The 22,024-nt window shown below is 42.9% G+C and overlaps 1 protein-coding gene across 1 annotated transcript in view; it reads left to right on the top strand.

The window, feature by feature from the left end:
• The window catches only part of LOC310995080 (carboxyl-terminal PDZ ligand of neuronal nitric oxide synthase protein), a gene marked incomplete at its 3' end in the record, with an annotated part of 62,760 nt that overhangs the window by 34,965 nt on the left and 5,771 nt on the right, over positions 1–22,024 (top strand). The window contains exons 6-10 of the mRNA XM_083984009.1: positions 415–556; positions 3,878–4,050; positions 7,816–7,977; positions 9,393–9,606; positions 11,838–12,150. Coding sequence (XP_083840135.1) covers positions 415–556; positions 3,878–4,050; positions 7,816–7,977; positions 9,393–9,606; positions 11,838–12,150 — 1,004 coding nt within the window. The remainder of the gene's footprint in view (positions 1–414; positions 557–3,877; positions 4,051–7,815; positions 7,978–9,392; positions 9,607–11,837; positions 12,151–22,024) is intronic.

The raw sequence follows: 22,024 nt of genomic DNA on the forward strand, positions 1-22,024 counted from the left end.
CAGACAAGTATCTCTTTATACCTTTTCCTGAGCCGAAGCTGTTTTCATGTGTCTTGCTGCAGTTGTTGCAGGTCACTGGCATCTCGGCTCCGAGGTCTGGTATTATCAGTCAGCTGTAATGAGAATTGTCCTGCAGAGGTGATTTTATTAGTCTCTGAACCCGGGGGTGTTGGACCATGTGCCAGAGATGACTGAGTGTGTGTGTGTGTGTGTGTGTGTGTGAGTTCAGTCCACTCACAGACAGGAGCTGGTGATTTCACCGAGCTCACGATAAGGCCGACGGGAGGAGCAGTGAAGTTATTTACTGGTGGCGCCTGGAGTGAAAAGCTGCAAACTGTTGTTTAAAAAAAAAAAAAAAAGCTCTAAACATTCACTTTTTTTTCTCTTTTCGTCTCAATCTCTCTCCCCTGTCAGACGCAGGCCATGCGTATTGTCCGCACCGTCGGTCAGGCCTTTGAGGTGTGCCATAAGCTCAGTCTGCAGCATGCTGAGCAGGATGCAGACGGACAGGCGGATGGAGAGAGTGATAAGTCCACAGAGGAGTCCAGCAGTAACGGTGAGCCCCTTTTACAAATCTACAATAGGACAAATCCACATTTTTGGATGATTAACAGCTGATTTTCATGACCGTAAAGAAAGTTGTGTTTACCCAGAACTTTACGAGGGCTGATATTTGGGTTGTGTTTACAGCCAACCTAGTGGGAGCCAGAGTCTGTTAACTACAGTTTCATTTCTGTTTAGCTGTGTGCAAACACCTGCTGCTTGTCTGAGCCGTCCACCTGTTGGGTAATAAACCTCAGCCAACAACCGTTAGTTTAACAACAAAGGAAATGCAGCACAAAACTAAGATTAAAATTCCTTTGCTCAAATTCTTCTTGTGAAAATATATTTTCTGGATTCTTTTTACAGAAGGGTTTTTTCCCACTCCCAAATCCAACTGTTTCTGCCTGGGCTGGACAAAAAAAAAGTTTTTTTTATTCTATTCTATATTTGTTCTTTCTTGTAGCTGTACAACTTTTACATGAATGAATTTGATATATCACAAAACTGAAGAAAAAAAAACAGCTTGCAGTGTTTTTCAATATTAGTTTTTTTTTTTTTTTGTTGACCGGCGACATTCCCGCGCTGCGAACAGGAAATGACGCGTTTTTAGGGAGGAGGAGGAGTGCGTCGCCTAGCAACAGGTAGAAATGAGAAGCTCCGACCAGTTCAGAAGTTGATCGTACTACAAAGAAAATACGTGGTCTTTCAGCAGCAGGAAAAGAAAGAAAGAAAGAAAGAAAGAAAGAAAGAAAGAAAGAAAGAAAGAAAGAAAGAAAGAAAGAAAGAAAGAAAGAAAGAAAGAACATGTTAATACATGCTACATGTTAATTCCCACAAGCTAGCCGTGCCTACACTTTGCTAGCAGGTGTTTACGTTGTCACAGAAAACGTAACGTTATCTGCTAATGCTAACTTACATCGAGCCGACCATAGATGGAGCCGACAGAGTAAGTTAACTTCGCTAGCCGGTAGTAGCTAAGGGAGGCGGGATTCAGGCGATCTGGTTGTGTACACCGGGACGTTGTGGTAGTTTCCACTGACTGCTCAGCCTCACCACAGAGAGATATTTATTGTAAAGTGGTTGAGGTGAAGCCAAGATAACGTTACGGATTTGCTTCGACACAGGAAGCAAAAATTTCTTTTTTCGCGCCTCGCTCGCACAGAGCGGAAGTGAACGGGAATATTCGCCACTGTGATAGGTGTGACTGCAATGTTGTGACAGAAAAATTATGATACGTTTTATAAGCTGTCATGCATGTAATCATTAACTCGATACAATCGCCGCAACTTTGTCCGGAGCGTCAAATTATTTCCGTCTCCTTGAACGTCTATGGTAACCATAATACATCCATGATGGTAACAGTCACGGTCATTTACATTCCACTTCCGGTACCGGGATTTCAAAGTAAGGGCATACACTTTTACAACGGATGTTTGGAGGATCTTAAAACACCTGCTAGAGCTAGACAGACACGCATTGAAGCGCCTGCAAGTGTTTTTGTAATTATTATGTAGTAATATTAACTCCTCTAGGGATTGACAGAAGTTATGCACCCTGTGTAACTTTGGACACAACAACAGTGCTGTGAGCTGAAACTACACTATAGATTAGTTTGATGCTAACACGTGCTAATTAGCACTGCAGCAGTCACTTTGTAAGTCTTTGGTGTAAACCTGCTGCTGCTGCCAGACAATATCAAATAATGCAGATGCTGAGATGTAGTAGTGATGTTGAGACAGACATGAAAATGTGTTTTGAGCATTAATCATAGACTGTAAAAAGAATGGACGTAGCGTCCGTGACGTCACCCATTGGTTTTGGGGAGTCGTTTTTGTGACTCAAATATGGCGGCCTGGACAGCGCCATGTTGGATTGGCCGGCCGAGAACCCGCCCACTGGCCTCGAAGCAGCTGTCCACGGAGCTGCTCGGACCTGTCACTCAGCGTTTCCGCGCCCTAATTGGCCAGAGTTTTAACCTAATAACAGTAAAACGGTAGAGTTAAAAAAAAATTCACCCCCCTCAGAGTGTGTGCGGGGGTAGAAACTATTGATTGAGAAAAAAAAAACTTCTGACACCAGGCTTTTAACATGTTTATTGAGGATGTAAAATCGGCGATTTTAACATGGGGGTCTATGGGGAATGCTCCCTTCTGACACCAGCCCCCAGAGGAATCCGGGGGGATTGCAGTTTTTTGAACGCGGAAGTGAGCTTCACTTCTCAGACCCACAACTGCCCCCTTGGCATTAATCTGTAAAGAAATACCTGGAGGCAATTAAAAACTATGCTTCAGTAATGCAGCTGTTCATCTCAGCTTTTACGTTTTACCTTTTAACATCTGGTCTGAATGGTGTAATCGTGGAAAACATTGACGTTCATGAGCCTCTCTCTGACGAGGACCCATGTTTCTCCTGGCTGCAGCGTTAAAGCCTTGACCTTTCCCTTGTTTAGTTTGATTACATGGCTCTTTATGGCCTAAAGTGGAAACTGTCAAACGTGGCCGGCTCATTGAATTAGCACAACCATCACAAACACAAACATCACACACGTCTGGTTATACAGGATTGTAACATCAAACTGCTGTGGAAACGGCCTCGATATCACAGGGGACGGGGAGAAGAGATGGCAGAGATTCCTGTGATTACGGCGGTCGTGTGAGTGGACAGCAGGAGAGGCTGGTGTGTCAGTGTTCGCCGTAATGACTGTAATTAGCACGATGAATGAATGGCTGTGTGGCACTGAGCTGGAGATGTATGACAGGAGGTAAAACACTGCTTGAGCTCAAAATAGCATTAATTTAAGGTTTAGTTATATAAGTCGAGGCATCAGTGTGTGTTTGCTTGTCTTATTTATTATGGTGGCTAGCTGGATCAGAGCATTAAACTCCATCACTATGTAAATAATAGTTATATTCACATTACATGAGGAGTGTTTAAAGCCAGTGACATTTTAAGTCTATTAATAACCTTGATAATGTGTTTAATCAACATCTGTTAATTGATTTGCGATGCGAGCTGTAAACTTTCTCTCTGAAAAATGAATCTGTTCAAAGTGCTAGCGTACAGTGAGAGCAGGAGGAAAAACGCTGCACAAATACAAGCTACGTTTGACATTTTGGAAAATTGGATTATTCACTTTCTTGCCAAGAGTTAGTCGAGAAGATCGATAGCACTAAATATGAAGCTATTGCCAGGAGCTGGAGGAGTTAGCCTAGTCCAGCTGCTTCATCATTAGCAAATGGACTAAAATGTCAAAAAAAATTCAAACATTTTGTCCTTTTTAATCCAAAAGTGAAACAAAATTTGCTTACTGTATGTGTCTGTTTCCTCCCTACAGGCCGTAAACTGACAGGAGCAGAGCGAGAGGAGGAAGAGGAGGACGGCAAACATGGAGGACGACGAGGAGGAGAAGATCCGTCAGCTGGGACTTCACTGTGTGAAAAGGCCGTCAGTGAAATACTACAGAGTCTGGCTGAACTGAACGTGGTTAAACCTGGACAGACCATCATGGTGAGACACACACACACACACACCGACCCTCGGCCCTTACCCCTGAATTTTTGCTTGTATTTATCTGTTTATTCAACATTGATGCTACATTTTTCCCCTCTTTTTTCAATAAATCCATGCAGCATCAGTGATGTCTCTGCAGAAATACAATTTATATTATGTAATCTTAAACTTTTTCAAGCAAGAGAAGAAGTCCAGTTGCTCTTTTTTACTAAAACTCCACAAGAATAAGATGACCTGAATGACTGAGAACCTTCACGGACATAATCTTAACTAATTTTCGTATTCACATATTCATAGTGCCAAAAATAGACAAAAGAAGTCCTTATGGGAACATTTACATGCATGCATGTAAATGTTCCCATAAGGAACACAATCATGGTGTAAAGAGAGTTTGATTCTCAGTTTTATAAAGTTACAGAAACTGTCAGACACATCCCACTCCTCAGCAACTCCACTGTGAGAGAGGTGCAGGGAGTTTGGGAATGGGGGGCATCTCTCTCTCTCTCTCTCCCTCTCCAAAGCTGTTCAACCGCCCAACAAGCACTTCTGTTAAAACATACAATCCCCTTTACTGTGGCACTATTTCTTGTCACGGTCACTGACCAGCTAAGCCTCAGAGCAGCAAAATGCATTTGCAGGGAGAGAGCTCGCACTCACACACACACTCACCTCGTAAACACTACATCCATGTGACAGTTTCTTTTCATTGCAGCCGCAGCCAAGGTCCCTCTTTATTACTGACCCCCAGCAGAGGGAGTGGGGCTACAGCAGCAGCAGCAGCAGCAGCATCCACATTTTAACAGTTACCAGTTTCCTTTGCTGCTACAGGACACAAGCTCTGCTCTCTTGATTCATTACTTTGGCCGGAGTGTGTGTTTTGATGCCATTATCTGGGAATAGTTCTGCCAAATGGCTCATTGGGCTATGAAAGTACAGTATAGTGCTTTGTCATCTACTGCAGTAGCTGACCAGATCATTGACTGCAGCTCTCCATGACTAATCAGAGCTCCAAGTTGGCAGCAGGTACGGCAGGTATGATGAAGTGACCGGGTCACTCTTGCATGTTGAGACAACGTTTTTTTTGTTTCACTGGCCGTGTTTCAGATTTGGCTCTGAAGTGAGGAACTGACGATTATCTCTCGCTACAGTAATAGTTTGACAGTGACCGGATAAAGAGATGCAGAACGTGCAGGGCTTTGGTGTGTCATGACATGTTGCTTTGGATTTGTCACCAGAGAGAGAGAGAGAGTGGTAGTCCCTGCTGTTATCATGCTGTTAAGAGTGAGAGTGGGATTGGAATCGGGGAACTTGAATATTCCTGTTTGGCTGTGAAAAGGGGGGACACCTAATCCCAAAAAAAACCCAGCCTCTTCCCTTTGATTTGTGAGAAACGGCACTATAATCCCAAGAGGGGTTCGCAAACATCTGCTCCATTGAGATAAGCGAGAAGCGAGGGAAGAAGAGAGAGAAAGAAAAGGGAAGAAAGAGATGGAGGAGGACAGACTGGCCAAAATATACATACCACATAAAATGGGAAATAACAAAAACAAAACTGAGACTCTGATGTGCTGAATCAGCTTGTTTGTGTTTTTTTTAGGCCATAGTTTGTAGGATGTGAATCACCACAGATCTGCCGTCTCAAATTTCATTTACAAATATATGGATTTTGGTTTGTTGGTTTGTTTCCTGCTGTCGACACGAGTCATAACTTGTCTCTCTCTGTGGTCGGTTTCTGTCACATGGATAAACTACAAGTGCGACAGCGGTTTGTGCAGCAGGAGGCTGTTCAATCCTTTTTCTCTGGAGTTTTGAGTCGGTGTCGGTGCCATCTGATCCGTAGCAAACGCTGTCACTGCTACAGTACAGCAGCTCATCAACTCATAATGGACCAGTGTCGGTGAATAGATTCGTTATGACACTAGAACGTATTGTTGTTTACAGCTGGAAGTGCTCACAGAATGAATGAGATGAGACTTTATTTATTCCTTAGAAGTAGCAGCAGAGGCAGAAAGAGAGCAAGATTAAGAGAGAAAGAACAAGTACAATCACCAGAAACTATAGGGGGAAAAACAAAAACATGAAACGTACTTGTAGATAAAAAAGAATATTGCATACATATCAGTAAATCCATGCACTACATAAACAATGAGAGGTCTTATGCTTTAATTCCCTCTTTTTGCTTCTCCGTCTTCATCTTTGGTCTGGTGTTTGAACATTTTATGATGTAAAACAAAAGGGCATCACATATTAAAGGGTGAAACTGACATTTTTGCTGCATAAACAATGATTAATTCATAAACAAACCTGTTGTCAAATAATGTGCTACTGTAACCCCACCCCCACCTTTTAACTATTAATAAGAAGTAGCTTATATAATCATGTTATCAATGGTTTATGACACTAAGGTATAGATGTTGGCAGATGTAAGGACAAATACTTGGTAGTGAATAGTATTCATCTACACCATATTAACACATATTTTTGAATAGATCCTGTTGTTTTATATCATTATGTCCTTGTTTATCTGGTTCTAACAGCATCCAGTTATGGAGGAGTTATAGTTATTGACCAATAACTCCTAAATCTGTTCTGATACTGTTAAATCTTCAATTATACCAATAAGAAATTAGACTGGTTTTATAGTGAAGTGTTATGGGATTTTGTAAATCCATCAGAAATAATTAACAAATAATAAAGATGAAGCTTAACCGTTTTAAATCTTTTCAAATTTCATTTCTATGTATAGAAGCTGCAGATAAAAATAAAACCAAGCCAGCGTTGAAGCTGCAGAAGTTTATAGTGCTGCTGTTTCGCCCTCTAGTGGCTCAGTGGAGGAGTTACAACACAGAGAGACTCCTGATGCACCAAAAAAAGCAATTGAACATGACGGCAGGAGAAATCTGTGTGATTACTAAAGCTTCAATTGTATATTTTTATGTGCAGCTTACACATATTTTCACACTGAAGCCACACGCACACACAGGTGTTGTAATAAGTTACTTTTGGGGACATTATAGAGACTTCCATTGTTTTCCATGAACCTCTTTCCATATAACTGGTCTGTAGTCTGAAATCCGTCCCACGAAGAAGCCTGAGCCGCATAAATAATAAAAAAAATCCTCTCTCCTTTTGGTCAGTGCTGATATCCCTGGAGACACAAAAACGCACAATTACTCCATCCCTACTGTGAAAGAGAGAGTGAGACAGAGAGAGGGATGGAGTAAGAGTGTGGGGAGGGGGTTGAAATGCAAAGCTGCTTAGGGAACGTCCCATTTCTCCAGGACACGTTTGTGCTACCAAAGATCATCTGGAAAATCATCTAAAAAAAAAAAAAAAAAAACCCACAGAGGAAGGAGACGGGCAGAGATAAAAGGAGACAGCGGATGAGTGTGTTATGGTATGGTAATGAGCACGGGGATAATTGCAGTTCTGGTGAGCAGGCAGTCACACTAAAGGGGCTCCGGGGGGTGATGGGGGGGCTGGCTGGCTGCAGATCAGTGGGTCACAGTCCTGGTCTCTGGGACTGGAGAGCACTGGGTGGCTTCTGTCCTACTGGTTTCTTAATTGCATTTGTCTGGTGTCTAAAAATAGCTCTTTATAGAGACAGTGAGGCTGAAAAACTGGCAGCACTGTGGCTTCTGACTGGAAACTGTCGGGTCTGTGATGGTTTTGTGTGTCAGTGAATGTGACGTTGGAGAGATCAATGCAACCCGTCTGTGCTTTCTTTAACATTTTTTTGTGGGTGTGTTTGTCCCCATTCAGGACTTCGATCGAAGGTCCCTCTTCACCGTGACGTCCCAAGGCGTTACTCCCAGCAGCCCTTGCTCTCCGTCCCTCACTCCGCTGGCATCGCAGCACTACCTGCAGCTTCTCCAGCAGCAGCTGCAGCAGCAGCAGCAGCACACACAGGTGGCCGTCGCTCAGGTAAGAAGAGAAGACGACTATTGACAATCATATTTACCGTGGAGGTTTTTTGGAAACACAGCAGTCGACTATCAATCATTTAGTCGATGAAATTTTCAAAAACTATAGAAATGTTTGTCACAGCTTCCCAGAATCCAGGATGACATTTTCAAATATCTTGTTTTGTTTTAGCAAATGTCAGAAGCCCAATTATATTCACATAATCACATGACTATGATGTGTCTGAATGATGATGTGTGATTTAAGAAGTTTAAACTGCAGATATTTGGACCTTTTTTTTCCCAATTTTTTGACAGTAATTGCTCAATAATCATCAAAATTGTTGATCCTGTCAATCAGTCTCCTCTCGGGATTGACTCCTCTATATTTTTCACTTTTTCCACACTTAGTAGCATTTCTCACCCCACCAGTCTTCACTCAGAGCACGTCATTTCCACTCCACCCTTTTCTATTAAATTACACTGGGCCTGGTTGAACTGGACATGGACCATAACTAATATTGTGGATTTATCTCATCACATATGGCGCCTTTATACCGTGTCTCATAACAATCACTAAACATTATTTGGCTTATTCAGTGAGGCACAACATGACATTTTGCTCCATTGCACAGTTTCATTTTCATCTACACGGACTGTGGTGTAAAAATGAAACTGGAATTGGTTCATCCCCTAAACACACACACACACATACACACAGCTTTATGCAGCTTTATCACGATATTGACATTTCCACTATTCCCCAGAATGCAAAATACCCATGATGCACTTTTACTTTGCCTGAGGCCAACACACACTCAGGGGGAACAGTTGGGAAAATGCTTCATATTCGCTGAACAGACTAGAGGCAGACAGAGGCGGTCTCCATCTGACCTGGGATCAGTATCAGTCAGGTGTTCACTCAGAAATCCCAGTAAGCCAGGTGTCTTTGACAGCACCACTGTTGTTCACTGTGTGTTATGTCTTTTTTCCATTGATGTCCCACTAGGAGGCAGCACCAGCACACTTTATATCAGGGTGTTTGTTGCGGCATTAGAAAACACAACATGTGCTGAAATTTAAAATGCACAAATGTTTGTAACAAAACATCCCAAGAGATTCACACAGCTTCCTGTTTACAACATCTGAGCAAAATACAACAAGGATTAATATTTACTTGAGTTATTTCATGTCAAAAACACCTCGGTCAAAAAGATGAACTTGAATATCCATCCTAACCTTCCCATGAGTCAGTCTCAGTGTGAGGATTATAGGTTATGTGCTGGATTATGATCCTGATTACATTCCTTGTTGTGGATACAAAAATAAAAATGTCCAAACAAAAATTTTACTGGATCTCACATCAAGGTTTTCAGATCAAATCAGATCATGTTCCAATAAACAAAATCCTCCCGCTTTGTTTTGTTTCCACTACAGGTGCAGCTGCTGAAGGATCAGATGGCAGCTGAGTCCGCCGCCCGGATGGAGGCTCAGGCCCGCGTCCACCAGCTCCTGCTGCAGAACCGGGACCTGCTGCAGCATCTGGCCCTGCTGGTGCAGCAGCTGAAGGAGCTGGAGGCCCGCTACCCTAAAACAGCAACAACAACGACACCACAACCCGGGCAGCAGGAGCTTCAAGCCAATGGACTCAGTAAGTTACTGAAAAGTTGAGTTGTAGTAGGGAGGGACAGTGTGATCCCTCAGAGGAACTCATGTCCCCTGTTGCCTCGGCGATGATGTGGACAGTCATGACAGAAACCACCATCCCCCGCGGGCGTCCTGCCAGTAAACGCTGTCAGTTGTGTGTTTGATGGGGCAGAAGCAGAGCAGCCAGGGGCCGAGGGCGAGTGTGTTTCCTCCTGCGCCCCCTGAACGGCCTTTAAAGGGATAGTTCAACATTTTGGCAAATTGGCGACATTGCCATAATCCCTATAGTCATAGCAGTAGGTTCGTTACCTTTAATTGTCATTGTAAGATATTTTTAGAACGGCCACGTTCACGCTACCTCACAGCGTGGTGAATGTGCAGGTCACAACTTGTCCACCAGAGCGTTTTGGAGTTGTTGGATTGTGTATTTGATGAGTTTGATGAGGGAAACCAAGAAATCCCATGAGCCTCCGTAGCATAGCTCTGAGCAGCTCACGGCTCTGCTCCGCTGTTCTAAAAATAGCTTGCACCGACAATTAAAGGTAACAAACCTACTGCTATGACTATAGGGATTATGGGTCAATTTGCCAAAATGTTGAACTATCCCTTTAATTGAGCATTTCACCTTTATCTACACTCAGGGTTCCCACGCGTCCTGGAAAACCTGGAAAATGGTTGACCAATTTTCCAGTCATGGAAAAAACACATGGAAAATGAGAGACTTAGTCCTGGAAAAGCTTGAGTTGTTGATTTGACTTTTTCAGACCCCGCCAAAGATTTGTTTTCCAAAGAAGTGACTAGTGAGAGAACTAGTGACCTTTAGTTGATGAGTGTTTCCAGTATTGGACCATGAGCATGACAGATAGAGGAGCAGCACAGAGCCGTAGTGGGCGTGGTTGTTTTTGTGTTGTTCTATGATAAATTTGTCATAATTTCTAAGCATGTAAGAGATTATTTCACACATAAATCAGAGCCACAGACAGCACATCTTTAAATCAGACATCTGGAGGTGAGAGATAAATTAAACATAGAAACAAACTGGTTAAATGTACAAAATAAGGTACAACTGTTGAAAAGAACCCTTCTCCAAAGCATGAATGGGACGTATGGGGGATGTATTAGTGTATGATGTAATAACATGTCGGTCAGACTACAGCAACTATGAAAAATGATTTCAAGAAAAGAGTGGGAGCCCTGACACTGAAGAGGAGGGAACACACAGGTGCGTGTGTGTATGTGTGTGAGTGTAACGCAGTTTAAAGCATTCTTTCTTCTGTAAGTATTGATGATGTCTTCATCACAGTATCAAAGGAGACACTTGAAGTCGCACTCAGTGAGAAGCCTCTGTCAATTTTAATGATCAAGAGTGAAGAGGAAAGGCAAAGACTTAGAGCTCAAATATACTTCTAGATCAGTACTGATAGAAGAAATACCACTTTTGATTCCCTTTAAACCAATCACAGATGTTTCAAATGTTCATACTTGATTTGTGGAAAAACTATCCGAGTGCTCTGTTGACATACATCCCATAAACTAAGACACAAAGGTCCACAGACATGTTAGTGACCCTGTGAGGCTCTACTGACTGACTGACTGACTGACTGACTGACACAGCAGAGCTTTGATTGATCCATCCATCAATAGGCTATATTGACTATTGGGGGGAGTTGGGGCCAGTCCCAGCAGACACAGGGAGGGGGGCGGGGTTCAACCTGCTACTGTATCACAAGGCCGACTAACAATGAGAGTAATGATTGAGTTGATCACTAATTTGGAACACACACACACACACACACATTCACACACAAACACAAATACTCCAACTTTGTCCCAGTGGAGGATTTTATGGAGGAGGGATGTATTCACACCGACTAAAAGAACGGTCTGTCCTGCCAATATAATAATAAATAACCACACACACACACACACACAGGCAAAGTGTGAGTATGTGCACATAATGAATGTGTTATTCCTGTGTGTGTGTCTGTGTGTGCGTTTTTTGAACTGACACATAATATTTCAGACCCGTATTAATCACGTTAGCCCGTCTGATGGAAAATGTTAATCTTGCTAATCTCAGAAATGGCTTCCTAAGTGCTGCCACTCCTCCGGTCTCTGATGAGAGTTCCTGAGAAGAAGAAGAGAAAAAAAAAAAGAGCAGAGAGTGGTTTCTTCTTCGTCTCGTTTTTCACCGAGACGTTTATTAATCTGACTTGTTTTATTGATCTCTTCCAGATGGCGAACAGTCGTCCGTTTCTACATTAGCGAAGCCTCTGTCGCTAAATCTGAAGAATCACTACAGCCAGACTCTGGACCAGCTCATCACCTCCACGCCGTCATGGCCGATGCCGCTCTCCCCCACGCAGGTGGACTGCGCCGAGTCCTACCTCAACCTGCTCAACCTGGAGAACAGCACCAAGCCGGCCGCCGCCGTCAACGGAGACCTGGACGCCTTCATCAGGGCCAACGGGACGGCGGAAAGCAAGGAGGGGTCCTGCAACGAGATCGTCCCGTTCACGCCGAGGAACTCCGCCAACATGGATGACAAGTAAGACCACTGTCCTCGTATTGATTTCACACAGAGAACATAATCCTTTTAAGTACTGGACTGACACATTGATGTGATAAAGTAGGTACATTAAAGGAACAGTTTCACATTTTTAGAAACATCTTAATCTGCTTTTTAATCTTTATCATTGAGACAAAAGTGTCATTGTTGCATTTTTATCATATCAATGGGATATTTTGAGGTTTATTGTGTCGGATATATTATCATTTTCTGTTTTTAATATTTTGGAGATAATGATGCTACAAGATCTAGAACCACAGTGATACATCATTATAGTATTATGATGAGTTGATGAGCTAGCAGAGGGTTACAACTTCATATTATTCCATATTTGTTTACATCCTGGCTAAGTGCTATCATTAAAACTAGCTACTACAAAGTATTTCTGTTTGCACATTTGCCACAGATGAACAGAGAAACTAACTCCGGTTCAATTTTATACTGAGGAAAACTGAAAAACGTAATTCTGCTCAGAAATCATGGTTAAAAAAAAACTAAAAAAAAAAACTCCATTTGCCTGGGAATATTCATGCATGTTTACTGACAATGGACATGGAGATAATTTTGTGCTTGGGAAGTGAACGTCACGCAGGAACATAAAATGTGTGTACCATGTATGTGTGTTCAGATTTGACCGGGTTATGACTCAGAGTGTGAATCGTGACAGAAGTTGCCGCCATCAGGTGAACGGGGCTTTGAAGTGCTAAACAGCCTCAACGAGATGTTACTGTTGTGCTCAGAGCACCTGCATCGTGCATCTGTCACCAAGTCTCGCACACACTCTCACAGACATCAGTCTTTAAAGGGATACTTCACCCAAAATCGATAATTCACCAATTTTCTACTCACCGTCATGCCAAGGAAGGGTTTGGAGAACTTTTGGAGTTATCAAAACGGGTCTTGGAGTTCCAGTGGGGGTTCGGTTGGAAACAGATTTTCATATAATGGTGGCAGATAGAGTTCACTTTTGAATCGTCCAAAACACACACTATGAAACATCCAGATACCTCCATACTGCTCGTCTGTACTGACCCAAGTGTCCTGAAGCCGCCACATGAAAAAGTTTTTCGGGAAAAAAATTATTTGATCTCTGTTTTTAGCCTTGTAGTAGTAGTAGCTCCCAGTGGCTGCGCGAGATGTTCTTCCGTGTTTACATCAAACATCCAATGGTTTACAACAAACAAACAAATCTCGCGCATGTGCACAAACATCAACAGAGCCACTAGGAGCTACTGCTACAACAAGGCTAAAAACGGAGAACAATTTTTTTTTTTCCGAGCAACTTTTTCATGTGGCGGCTTCAGGACACTTGGGTCAGTACAGACGAGCAGTATGGAGGTATTTGGATGTTTCATAGTGTGTGTTTTGGACGATTCAAAAGTGAACTCCATCTGTCGCCATTAAATGAAAATCCGTTGCCAGCCGGACCCCCCCTGGAACCCCAATAGCGTTTTGATGACTCCGAAAGTTCTCCGAACCCTTCCTTGGCATGACGGTGAGTAGAAAATTGGTGAATTATCGATTTTCTTAAAGTATCCCTTTAAGCTAAGCTAAGCTCCTGCTGGCTCTACAGTATCTATCATATTGAAGCTACCTGAAAGTGATATCCGTCTTAACAACTCTCTCCCCAACACTTGGAAGGAGTTTTCTAGCGTGCAGATAAACTCCTAATGTGGTAGCAGTCGGTTTGTGTCTGAGGTAACCAGGCTGCACAGTGACACACGCAGCCTTGTAGCTTTTAGCGTTATTAGCGCAGAACAGCTCAACTCAGCAGAAACAGCCTCCAGCTAATGAAAGTGTGACTGTAATCAGGGGATTACAGAACAAGGGGGTGGGTGAGGGGGTGAGGGGGAGAAAAATGGGGGCCGGGGGTTAGACAAACAAAGAGCGGATCAGGTTCGAGGTTGAAAGAGGGAATCAAAGAGAGAATGAGATTTAAAAAGAAACACGCAAACTCCATCAGCTTTAACGGCGTCCCAGTGTTTCTTATTCCGTGAAATAACTCATTTTGAGAAGTCATTAAAACGCGTCTCCAGAGAGAAGAGACTGTAAATGGAATCGTTTTCTTGTGGAGTACTTTATAATGAATGTGTGTGTTTTGTTTTTTTTGGGCTTTTCAGGGATGTTTGAGGCTCTAGATTTATGCATTCATGATATCAAGTACTTTCCAGACAGGACTTTTAGACTTAACGTCTGAATCCTGAGGCAGCGGCTCAGTGATACACAAACAACCCCTTACCTTGAATGTACAGTATATATGTAGCCACGGCATGTAATCACATTTTAATGAGCTTTTTAATGAGCTTTTAATCTCCTTAATGCCATCACAAAGACCAGCCATGGTGAAACACTACATGCAGGGTAAACTCACTTCTTTTCTTTTTCTTTTTCTTTTTTTTGGTCTCCCTCCTTCTCTCGCTCCATTCTCACACTACATTTGTCTCCTCTCGCTGTTTTCTCTCTCACTCTCTCTTTCTCTCTCTCGGAAATCTATCCGCAGTCAAATCTCCAAGGAGAGCTGATTTCAAAACAGACAAGGAGAAAAATAAGGAGTTGGAATTGACTCAGTGTGGTGTAGTGTAGTGTGTATCTGGTGTGCTTGTATTTTGTACGTCTGCTTTATTTGTGTGTGTGTGTGAGTGTGTGTGTCAGTCTTCAACTTCGCCAGCCTCACATCCTGTGGTTTCCTGCAGCACAGACTTCCCAGCCAATCCCAGCTCCCATCCCTTCACAACCTGAAACCCTACCCGGCTACATATGTCAGAATACATTTTTTTTTTCTTTTTTACTTGGATGGTTTTTGGGGGATAAAAGGAAAAGACAAAAGACGAATGGGAACTTCAGATCTCTTCCAGAGAAAGACCTCGTGTTACTGTACATTTCCATCTGGGGGTCTGCTGTGCCCCCTCACTCTTTTTTTCTTTTCCCTTTTTTATTTATAATTACATAACATCCAGCATCTGCGTCTGCCACTTCTCCTTTCTCCCACTGCATTTTCTATTTTCTGTCTCAAAAACACCACCAGGGCATTTTCTGCTCTTTCTCTTTCTCTTAAGTGCCCCCATCCTCTTCCTCCTTTTATTGACTTTTTGTTTGTGCTACTCTCCTGAGTGACATCATCTTTGTGTAAAGAGTAATCATAAAGTTTTATTCCGGGGCCCTATACACTAAAGGGTTTTTATATAAAATAAAATAAAATAAAAAGTCAGGTCGTGCTGCAAAGAAAAACAATGATCTCCATCTTCCAGCTGCAAAGTAACTTAGTTTATGACATGAGAACATCTGTGTCTGTTCAGTGTTTGGAGTTTGGGAGCGTTAACGCTGCTTCATGCGACCCGACTACATCTTTTAATCTCACTAAAGCGTCGGAAAAAATGAGAGTCGGAGAAATGGAAACTTTTGCTCCATTGTGTTATTGTGTTTCCTCCTGCCAAACTCCTTTGCATTACCTTTGGCGCAGTCAAACCCTCCCTCCCCCTCTCTCCCCCTCTCCCTCCCTCCACCACCACCACATGGCAAATTTTATTGCTTCCATTTGCTTTTGTTTTCTGGATTTCCCCAGCGAATCAATGTTTACAGCCTGAGTGGCCCTGTTTTATGTTCTGCGAACTAGCAGACAGATAGCCTATACACCACTGCTATCCTCTGTCACCATCTCTCCTCCTCCTCCTCTTCCTCTTTCTTCATCCTGCCTCAGCTGACCACCACCAACCCCAGGTGCAGTGCTGTTCTTCACGCAGAGCGATGGGATCCATTCACTTCACGTTATTATCAGTGCAATTTAGCTTTACATCACACACTCATTATCGCCCAACACCGTGGACCGCAGCCATGTGTGTGAGCACCAGCTGGCCCACTCACTCCACTACTATGTATGTAATCATCATCGTCGTCACAGCACATGTTGGCATTCAGTGTATCTAACCATGGGGTGAGTCACGCTTTACGCAACAAACAGGAAATCCAAAGTGGGATAAAAACAGGATGTTGTAGTAAGTGTTAAAAATACGCTTCGCGGTGGGCATGAAACAGAGCTAGTGTGATTTGTAACACAGTCGATGAGGGGTTCCCAAACTTTAGCATCAGCTTTTGGCTGGGGGACACCGTCTGTAAAACCCCCAAGCGAGACCGAGTTGTTTTCCAGTTAAATTCATGCAAAACCACTGATGCGTGTTCCCATCGAGGGCAGTTTTTCAGCAAGCAGCCTCTGCATTTACCTCGAAAACAACTCCGTCTCGTAACGTTCCGTTATTATCTCATAGCGTGGTGAATGTGCAGGTCACAACTTGTCCACCAGAGCGTTTTGGAGTTGTTGGATTGTGTATTTGATGAGTTTGATGAGGAAAACCAAGAAATCCCATTAGCCTTAATAGCGTAGCTCTGAGCAGCTCACGACTCTGCTCCGCCGTTCTAAAAATAGCTTGCACCGACAATTACAGGTAACGAACCTACTCCTAAGGCTATAGGGATTATGGCAATGGGCCAATTTGCCAAAATGTTCACTTTAAGTGAATAGAGAACGTCCCATATGGGCATAGTCTGCCCTAGAGCAGTTGATCGCCAGTTTGATTCCTGACTGATCTTCACGGCATGTCATTACCCTAGTCTGTCCTACTGCTTTCCTGTTTCTCTTTACTGTACTACAAAATAAAGAGATAAAGTGCCCAAAAATTTAAAAATAATTGTTTTGAAGCACTAATTAGCAACATGCAGCAACCCAGCTATTTCAGAAGCAGAGCAGTGTAGTGGCAGACTGAGAGGCCTACACTAGTCTATGATGTCATGAATAATGTGATGTGATGTGATAAGGTGATAGAAATATGAGCATGACAAAAAAAGATTTCAATATGGCACATTTCACAAAAATGCTAAATATATATTTCAGACGAAAATAATTGAATTCCACAGTGATCCACCAAAAAGCAGAAGAGACAATGAGACAAATGTGAACCTCATGGTCTCATACTATAGCTGTAAAGTTCAAAGGTCACCAGATTCATCATGTGGCAGAAATATCTCATCTTACGGTAGTTGAGGTGTTTGAGTTTGGACCACGGATGTTAAACGTTGATGTTAAATCGTGCAGCCTGCCCACACAGAGCAGCAGCAGCAGACACATATGGTGGCCAGCTTATATGAACACACAACTATGGATCATTCACAGTGAGTCATGCTTTCCTTAGGCATCCCATACAGACTCTCTGACAGTATTTCATGTTACATAATCACATTTCCTGACCTATCTCGCAATCTTCTCTTCCTCTTCCGTCCCTTTTTCTATCTTTCTCTCTTTTCTTTTTTGTTATGGTTCTCCCTCTTCATCATTAACATCATCGTCCGTGTGCCAGAGCTGCACCAGCAGATTCGTTGGCCAGTAATTTGATTGCAGCAATGTGATGGGGCTGTAATGGATGCTGGTGTTGCCTAACCCTTTTTTTTTTTTTTTTGGGGTGGAGCCGGTTCTGTCAGTTGGATTTACAGGCTGCCAAACGTCGCTGTTCAGAGATAGAAAGTGACGGTTTAAAGAGGTTTTCGCTGCAGGATTTATCTGCTCTCCGGCTCGTATCAGGCCGAACGTGATACCTGCTGTCAGACGCTGACTGATGATTGACTGGAGCTCTGACTGTCTGTCAGGCAGGGCTGCTCTGTACAATACAATCTGAAGCAGGGATGTCACGAATATAGATTTTCTTGGTACGATTATTGTCAGAAATAATCATGATTATTATATTAAATAATTTTACAACACTATGGATGTGTAAAATCAAATAGTCAAAATATTGTTGCATTACTAATTTTATAAACAAAATACAAAAATATAGGACCAATCATTAAAGCAGATATCAGCTTCAGGGCCGTTTCGGCTAATGCTGCGTTCAAGGCAGGCTTTTGAAACCGTAAGTTACAGCTTCAAGTCACAACTACGACTTGGTAGCGTTCCAGGTAACCCGTAGCTCGTGTTTTTACCATCCTGTTGTCTGTGAAAGTTCCCTATAACGGCCACTCGTAACTTCCGACCCGTGAACTCGTACCAGATCGAACTGGTATGACTTCACAGGAAGGAAAAACACAAAGTACGAGTTTCTTTGAACGCACCATGAGTTAGCAGCCCCCGCCCTTGTCAGGCATCAATTGGTCCTCGTGCTACGTCACCACATTCACGCGCATCCCTTGGCTGCACACACAGCCCTTCATGCCGTTCTCTCTCCTCATTGGATAACACTTGTATCCCACAAGGAAAATTTTCTCCTCGGGTTACAGCAGAGCAGAGTGACGGAGAGACTCGTGTTTAGGCTGAAATACTTCATGTAAGTGATTGCCGACGGAAAATAGGACTATTTAGGACTTATATTAACAAAAACATTCCACTGATATCTGCTTTAATCCTCCAGAGGAAATGCTTGAAGTATTCAAATGTTTGAAGTTTTTTTTTCTTACAAATGACGCACCATACCTTCCTTATGTTAGATAAATTGACATTAACGTAATTTACCCAGTTACTGTGCATTTACCTTTACTTTGGCGTACAAAGCAGGGTGGGTATCCCGCAGGTGATGATTTGTATCAGACGTATTTCCTCCTTTGGCCACTATTTCTTTGCGTGTTGCATGTTTGACAGGCTGGCGAGCCGCCGTCGACTTAATATGTTTGTTTGGAGGGAATCTGTCAAACTTAACCACTCACGCACATCTGTCTGCGACTGACGGAACGTAAACAAAGTTACACATGTGGTTGTTGTGTAACTTTGTTTTTGTTCCATGCGTGTTGCGCTGATCTGCCGACATGGTTCCAACATAATCTTTTTTGGAAAGTGACAGTATTTAGGAACCTTTATAATTGAATGACCGCGATTGTGAAAACAAGTAATCGTCACATCCCTAGTCTGAAGTTTGGTCTTACACTTTTGCGCTTTAACCACCCCGCATGGACTCGTTACACACACTCAGATGGATGTTGTGTTGTGTTCAAAGACCCAGCCTCCCTCCTCCTATTAGTTCAGAGTCGGTCGCCGACTTTCTGTCTCTGAGGTGTTAAAGCTTTTCCAGGTATGACATCTTCCCAGAAACGTGACTGAATAAGAGGATAAAGACGTTTGACTGATTCCCTTTGTCTCCACCTGCTAATCTGCAGAGCCCCTGCTGCGTTGTTTTTCAAATAAGAAGGTGTTGCTATTTTTCATGCTACTCACCTGATTGCCTTTGCTTTGTTCCCATTAATTGAATGGTGAAGTAAGGAAGCGTGCTGTGCTCATGAGTCATATGTACCGCAGGCGCCACGGGGAGTTTGTTTTAACCTCTGAAACACTTTTGTTGCCTTAGTCTCTGTATTGATTTGCATGTTTGCATTTAATTAGCACAGAAATAAACTATTATCTGCCTGTGTACTTTTAGTCATGTGTTGCTTGTTAAAACTTGTTTAATCTTAAAAGATAGTTCCCAAAGGATCGATTCTTTTCAAGATGCTTCCTGTTGGCAACAGTTTTCGGTTCGCATTAGTACAATATGAAACATTTGCTATCAATTGGTCGAGGCAGATGGCCTGGTTCTGTTTAAAGGATTTTTTTCCCCCAAATGATGGTGGGAAATGTTGGGTCTCTGTAATTGATGTTATAAAGAGCACAGTCTTCTAACTTCTGGTGTGAGTTGGTGCTATTAAATGAAAATGACATGTCGTATTTAAAGTCAGGTTATTTTTTATCTACATGGTCCAAAATTGAGAAAACTTTGAAAACTGCTTCACAGGCTCCAGGCCTGTTTCTGGGGAATTGAGGCTCGATATTAAAATACAAGTAAAAGCACAACAACATACAGCACTCTGTCCTTAGTACAGCCCCAGGCAACACATCACAGTGTGAACATTTAGATTTAGACATAACAATTTTCCTAAAAGGTTTTATTTTTATACATAGCATGTTTTTATAGTTATAGTGTTTTTATTGCACTGACCTGGAGGCACCTTAAATGTCATCATGTTGATGCTTTGTGTTAATATGATGGCAATAAAGCTTCTGTTCTACTCCAAACATGTCTTAGTGATATTGCACAGAGAGCAGAGACTCTGCATTGATTGACTGTTGTTGGTGTTAGTGGGAATCTCCAGCATCTCAGAGTGGAGAATTAGCTTTGAGGCAGGTGAGCATTGATTTGCTGCCGCGTGTTGTCAGAAATTAAAACCTTGGAAGAAAAAACCAGAGGGAATGTAAATTCGGCAGCTGCGTTATAAGATAAACTCCACGGTTTACGGCCAAAGTCCTCGCCCACTAAGATCCCCAATTTTTTTTTATTTCAAACAGCAAAGTCTTTTTTTCTTTTTTTTTTACCACCTTCAAGTCTTAAGATGTCAGACTTTACCTGAAAGCACCACCATTGAAGAGCTGTGACAGATTCTGTCTGAGGAGGTTTCACTTGTCCACAAGTGGAAAGGGAACTGAAATCAATGAAAAGCAGTGGCTGCCTGAGAAGTAGGAAATCAATCAAAGATGTTCTGGTTGTCTTTGGAAAACCTGCTTTAAAGGGTACAAATGGCCATTAAAGGGATACTTCACCCAAAATCGATAATTCACCAATTTTCTACTCACCGTCACGCCAAGTAAGGGTTCGTAGAACCTTCAAAGTTATCAAAACGCTATTGGAGTTCCAGGGGGGGTCCGGCTGGCAACGGATTTTCATATAACGGCGGTGGATAAGGTTCACTTTTGAATCTCCAAAACACACACTATGAAACATCCAAATACCTCCATACTGCTCGTCTGTACTGACCCAAGTGTCCTGAAGCCGCCACATGAAAAAGTTGTTCGGAAAAACTTAATTTGGTCTCTGTTTTTATCCTTGTTGTAGTAGTAGCTCCCAGTGGCTCTGTTGATGTTTCTGCGCAGGCACGAAATTTGCTGCGAGATGTTCGTTCATCGCTCTAAACCATTGGATGTATGATGTCAACATGGAAGAACATCTCGCAGCAAATCTCGCGCAGCCCCTGGGAGCTACTATTACAGCAAGGCTGAAAACAGAGATCAAATTATTTTTTTTACAAACAACTTTTTCATGTGGCGTCTTCAGGACACTTGGGTCAGTACGGACGAGCAGTATGGAGGTATCTGGATGTTTCATAGTGTGTGTTTTGGACGGTTCAAAGGTGAACTCTATCCGCCGCCATTATATAAAAATCCGTCGCCAGCCGGACCCCCTCTGGAACTCCAAAAGCGTTTTGATAACTCTGAAAGTTCTCCAAACCCTTTCTTGGCATGACGGTGAGTAGAAAATTGGTGAATTATTGATTTTGGGTGAAGTATCCCTTTAAAGTTGTTGTTTTGTAGAAAGAAAGAAAAAAACGATGACAAATTGGTGCAGACTATGTGCTGCTCTCATCCCACTCATCTCAGTGTTCCCATGTTGGATCTGTCCTCTCTGATGGTGCCATTGAGAGTCTAGAAATGTTCAAATCTTTCACAATTCACATCGTGGCTTCAATGGGCTTTTAAATTCTCCAGCCTCACTGTAGCTCCCTGATCCTCTGTGGTCTAACTGTTGCCTCTCTTTGCCTCTCAGGTGTGAGGACCCGCTCCTGCTCATCCTCTTCCTCATCTAACCATCCCTCATTTTCCCCGTCAGTCTTCCCCCAAAACAAACAAACAAACAAACCGAACCCCCAGAATAACACCCAACCCCACAGCTCATGCTTTCCATCGCCCCGTCCCCGTCCCTTCTCCCCCCCTTTCATCGTTAGCTGCACCAACCTGCCTCTCCCTAGGAGCCTGGGGAGCTCTCTGCCACTGCCTAAGCCCCCCCTTCCTCTTCCTCCTCCTCATCCTCCTCCTTTTCCTCCTCTCCTCTCTGCCCCTTCTCCTCCTCCCTCT

This window comes from Trachurus trachurus (genome assembly GCF_905171665.1).
Source record: "Trachurus trachurus genome assembly, chromosome: 12".
Classification (NCBI taxonomy): Eukaryota; Metazoa; Chordata; class Actinopteri; order Carangiformes; family Carangidae; genus Trachurus; species Trachurus trachurus.